The 6000-nt window shown below is 31.0% G+C and overlaps 1 protein-coding gene across 1 annotated transcript in view; it reads left to right on the forward strand.

Moving 5' to 3' along the window:
- LOC127728969 (papilin-like) overlaps positions 1 to 1449 on the forward strand; it is an 89429-nt gene extending 87980 nt beyond the window's left edge. Inside the window, exon 27 of the mRNA XM_052236549.1 lies at positions 85 to 1449. Within this exon, the coding sequence (XP_052092509.1) occupies positions 85 to 168 (84 nt within the window). The 3' untranslated portion in view covers positions 169 to 1449. The remainder of the gene's footprint in view (positions 1 to 84) is intronic.
- Positions 1450 to 6000: the final 4551 nt, after the last annotated feature.

Genomic DNA, 6000 nt, shown 5'->3' on the forward strand with positions numbered 1-6000 from the left:
TTTGAGGGGAGACTTGGGAATGGGGCATATATTGCATTCGTACAGTACTTGTTTAATAATGATGCTTTATTTTCTTTTTTACAGAATGTCCATCAACCAAATTCTTGTTATTTTAAAAACGAGGCATGTGATTTGAAAGATGAACAAGTGGATGATAAAAAAAGATGAAAAATCCTGAATTTAGATGTAGAAGATTATATTGTTTGATGAAATCCAAAATCCATTATTATGCATTGTGATATGATATTAACTTTAAGCATTTGAATGAAAGGAGGGAGATGCAGGTTTCTGTCAATGAGACAGAATCCCTACTACACAAAAAACATATTTTGATCATTTATTTTATAAATATATAATTCATTTCAAAACTGTATATATTGATAAGAAATTACCTAAAAATATTTTAAGTTCCTCTATTATTGTATGAGTGATTAGAAGGAACTCCTCGAATAATTTTGGAAAAATTTCAATTCATTTGGAAAAAAGTGGATTTGAGTATTTATATTGTTATATTGTAATTTTAGGTGTTTTTTTAAGGACAAGTTAGGTTTAAAAGGGTACAATTGTGAATACTTTGGATGAGTTATTTTCCACTTAATTTTAGGAAACTTCTTATAAAAACAAGGAGATGTGGTATGATTGCCAATGAGACAACTATCCACCCAAGTTCAAATGAAGTGGATGTAAGCAATTATAGGCAACCGTACAGCCTTAGTTTTTCTTTTATTGAAAAGGGGAATTTTGAGATTTTCATTAATTTTCTTCCAGCTTATCAATGTTTCCCTTCAATTATACATGAAGATAGTTGGATAATAAATTCTTTAAAAAAATTAAACTGATACCAAGTATACTGATTACATTTAAAATGTTAAGCAGGAAAATCGTGAATTCCAAAACATTTATATTATACCATTCCTAATGTATTATGATGCTATGGAAGTTGGAAATAAATTCAATATAAGGGTCTTCTTTTGCAAAAGGGAGGGGAGGATTTAATATTCATTTTTGTACTGGATAGTGTTTGTCTTTGTCTTTGACTTCATTTCAGTCCCAAGTTAACTTCTTATCTGCACCTTTAAGAAATTTTCCATTCAAAACTTTCATCCGAAAACACCTTATCACTTTTTGTCCGCCATTACTGGCCTTCACAGACGTTCCTGTAACATTTTATATGTCATGAAAGAAAATGTCTGACGCAACAATGCTAAACTAAGTGTTGTATGAGGTCATTAGTTCAAGTGTCACAAAATCTTGGGGTAAAGTTTAGTAGATTCCGAAATAGTGATAAGGTCTATTTAACAGTGTGTAAGAGTTGACTTAGTTTTGCATGTGTTCATATATGATATCTAATCAAGGGTATTTAACTACAATGTATGTTCATGTTATAAAGGCATTGTTTTGTTTATTTTATTATATTATCATTTTTTTAATAAATATTTTAGACTTAAATTTATTTTGTTATGTCAATTTTTACAAATTATTACACTTAAACAATACTTGGCTTTTTCATTTAGAAATTTTTTTAATATTAAAATGGGGGTTAATGATAGATTCCAGTTCAAACAGGAACCAAGCTAGCAACTTATTTTCATCATTGAATATTTTCTGGTTTTTGCCTCCCCTGCCTTGAAAGTCATAGTACTAGGTTTGACAAGGCATTACTTTTACAGCAAATGTGGCTTTATAGATTTGCAAATAATCGCAATGTTTTTTCCCCATTTTCATCTAGGACAACAAAATATTGTATAGAGCGGGTTAATGATAAATTCTCATGAGCAAGTCATTGACACATAACCTTGACCTCATTTTCATGCTTCAATGGTCAGGTTTAGCTTCTCATAATCATCAAAGGTCAATAGCATTAGTAGTACCAATTTTACTGCATCAGATACACATTTCAACAATAAATGTCTCTTCAGTGATGCTTGAGGCCAAAATGTTTGAAAACTAAAATGGACCTTAAGCAAAGGCAAATCTAAACAAGAAATCAGCTTTGCATGAGGGAGATACATTCCTCAATTTAGAATGATTTCTAAAAATTTAATAGCAAATTTTAATCAAATAAAATACATATTTTCCTGTCAGTACCGAAGTTTTGGTGGGAGAATGGCTGTTATCTAAAATTCAGACAGTCCAGTAGTCGTGATTGTCGGTTAGTCTGACAGTCCGTTAATCTGGCTGTCTGATGGTCAGACATAGGTTGGTCTTCAAGAAGCTGTTCTGTGACAGAGGATCTCCTCTTCATATAAGCGTACTAGTTTACTGTTGAATCGTGAGCAGAGTTTAAAATTTTAAAAGTGGAATGTGTTTTAATGGAATCCAAATTAAATCCTATACTGTTTGAACAATTAATCTAAGATTCCATTCCCATTCACCATGTCAATTTCGATAATTTAGGTTAAAAGCATGAAATCAAATATAGATTTAATATATAAATGAGAAAGATGTGGTATGATTACCAATGAGACAACTCATCACCAGAGACCAAATTATATAGAAGTTTGTGACAACTATAGGTTATCATGGCCTTAAACAATGAGCAAAACCCATACCACATAGTAAGCTGTAAAAAGCTCTTAAATGAAATATGTATAACAATTTAAATGAGAAAATTAACAGCATGATTAATGTACAAATCAATAAACGAAAATCAAACATGATGTACAGTAACAATTGACAACCACATAATTACAGGCTCCTGACTTGGGATAGTCACATACAGAATGCGGCGAGGTTAAACATGCTTGCTGACACCAAATCCTTCCCCTAACATGGGACAGTGCTGTAACAGTACAACATAAGACCAAACTATAAAAATCAGTTAAAAAAAGGCTAACTTGTCTTATCAATACAAAGCACGAAAAAACACTTTTACCTGGATGCTAACTTAATTTCCAAGCTCGGTAAACAACATCACCCTAAAAATTAGGATTTGCTATCCTGTTTGTAACAAGTTTTCTACAGTTAGAGGCAAACTTCGAAACCAAATCGTTGTTTCTATGAAAGAATTAAGTAAAAGGTTTTTAAGTAATTTGTGGTAACGGAATCCTTGACTAAAAAATTTACCAATAATACATAAATTACGCTCATTGAAATCCAAAACATGTCACTACAGACAAGTGCTTTGCTAACATGTTGGGATATATAAACACCGTAAGATGGTGCCAATGGACCACCACAAAGAATGATTAACAATAGGGAAGGAAAATCGTCCCTTTTGTCGTAAATCTTATGTGTAGAGTTTCCTGTGAAAAAAATGAAAAATCTACATCTAGGAAAGGACAGTTGATGATGGGAGTTTTTAACGACCTTGACTGGCTATACAGCCCTCGCACGGTCGGTAAAGGACAGTTATTGCGGTCATATTTGATTTATTTAAAGTAAGTTACATGTACTTTTGGTAAATTTCGGCAATATATTTACAAAATTCTTGAGTTATTTAAAGAAAAAATATCAAGATTTTGGTTAGTGTTATTGAATTTTATCAATTAAATCTAATTTAGACAGGTCTTTACAGAGTTTGGAAATAAAATGTGATTCATAACACAAAAGAAAAAAGTCTTCTATTAAAGGGGCGTAATTGGTGTCCATAGGAATACATACAACCTGTTGATAAAATTATTGCCAAAATGTACATAAATGTTGTCAAGGAGAACATTTACAGCTTTAATCATCTCATCATACCTCCGGTAAGTATATCTAGCATATTTACCTTTCTCATCAGAGAAGAAGGCTTTATATGAGTTGAAACAAATAAATTGTAATCAGATTTTTCAAACAACCATGTAATCAAATAGGAACATTTTTCTTTGATAAGATGGTTTGGAAGTGTAGTGTAAAAAGTTGAAAAGTCAAACCTGTTAACCGAATTAAAAGGACCATCAAAAGCACGTTATTTATCTAAAGCATCCCAAGAATTTTTTAAACTCCAAAAATAGATAATTCCACTATTTTCATATGTTTTATTACAAAAGTTAATGGTAAGTTCTTTGATAGTAGTTAAGGATCTAGTAAATAGCACTGAAAGATTAGTAGAACACTTACTTGAGGCAGAGATGAAACGATATTTTACAGTTTGTTTTTTTGTGTGTGTAGTTTAAGTAACCAATACATAGTAGGGACCTTCAAATGTTCAGACGATGCCTTAAGCTAAGATGTGGTTATGATAGGATTCTTTACGGGAGCGTCTTTTTACCACAGAACACCACAGAATACCACAGAACACCACAGAATACCACAGAACACCAAATATATACCACAGAACTTCGAAATATAAATACTTCAGACATTATATTATTGTTATTGTTAATTCTTTTTATAATTTGACATTTAATTTTTCTTTAGGGTCGACTCACTATCGCTACGCCCCAAACTGAATTGGCCTATTACTGGGTCTATACCAAAAACACCTACCGGTATTAAAACAAATGTAATTCTGGGGTATTTATCGTTGTAGTTGTCATTTTTGTTTAATTTTATGTTAAGAGTTGATACAATATGAATAAGTACATGTATATTGTTAAATATTGAATAATAGTCCATGGAAAACGTTCTCTGACAACACTAGCTGCAACTGAGATGGACATCACAAACTAGTAAATTAGTTTGGCTTTTGAAACACTGAATAGATTCTTGATACACTTGATGCAGTTCAAAACCAAATACTGTCGGCAAGTCAGATGAAATTTGTATACACATACTTTACTTGAGATGAAATAAAAGTCATTGGACAATATTTCAGATTTTTACATAATTTTGTATGCATTTAGAAATAGTTGAACTGCATCTAAATAATTAAAAACTAGCATATGAAGCATTACTATATAGATTCTATATTTTTGAGTCCAAAATGATGATCTGAGCGAGTTCAACGGCACATTAAAAGAACAAAAATCTAATTAGATTATCTAATTTTGACACTCGTCGTAATCACCAATTCATCAAGCCAATTAACATGTCATTTAAGTTTTCACACCCGAGACATCAAATACATTTAATTGGGTGTCTTCCTGCTATTCCTTCATTTTGAAAATAAATATTCCTTCTATTCCAATCTTTCAAAAACAATGGCAATGCTTAATTCGACTATAGTGCCGTTTGAACAATATGAGTTTTAATCAGTTAAACAGAAAAGTTTTCATATGGACAGACATTATGAGTAAAAAACACAAGTGTATAAAAAATTGGAATTTTTATGTAACGAAAACATTTTCTGAGTGTAATGCAGAACATTTGTGTAACATTACAGAATATGTTCATAGTACTTCAGTTGTCAATACTATTATGTCAAAAATGTTTAGTAAATATGTTGAACAGTGGCAATGCAATTTACAGTCAGAGAAAGCTTTATCTGGTAAGGTGGTAACAAACTTCGAAAATATAATTTATTTAAGAACAGTTTTGAAACGGAAACTTATTGTGCAATTCCAATGTCATTTTCACAAAGGAGTTCTTTTGTCAAATTTCGATGTGGTGTAGCACCACTAAGAACCGAAACAGGGAGATTTGAAAAATTACTTTTAGAGGAGCGAGTCTGTGATAGTTGTAAGGATATTTTAGAAGATGAAGCCCTTGTTATTTTATCGTGCCCTTCAGTTATATGACAATTTTAGAAAAGAATTATTTGATGAAGACATACATTTTAATAGTGATTTTATGTCTTTTGATGATAAACAGAAATTAGTGTTTTTATTTGCAGATGTTAATATGATTTTTATGAAATACAGTTTAGTATCTCTACCTAATAACAAAAAAAGTTATGATCATTAAAGAAATTTATATCTCATCCGGTCAATCGTCCCGTCATTAGTGTAGCCCGAATTATAAATATAATATAATTCTGAATTATTAGTTTTGCATTTTGTAAAGTAATTCAATGTTCTGTGGTATATTTTAGTAGTTTTATTGTATTTTGTGTAGTTCTGTGGTATATTTTGGGTGTTCTGTGGTATTCTGTGGTGTTCTGTGGTATTCTGTGGTGTTCTGTGGTAAAAAGACGCT

The sequence above is a fragment of the Mytilus californianus genome, unplaced genomic scaffold (assembly GCF_021869535.1).
Source record: "Mytilus californianus isolate M0D057914Y unplaced genomic scaffold, xbMytCali1.0.p SCAF_2, whole genome shotgun sequence".
Lineage (NCBI taxonomy): Eukaryota > Metazoa > Mollusca > Bivalvia > Mytilida > Mytilidae > Mytilus > Mytilus californianus.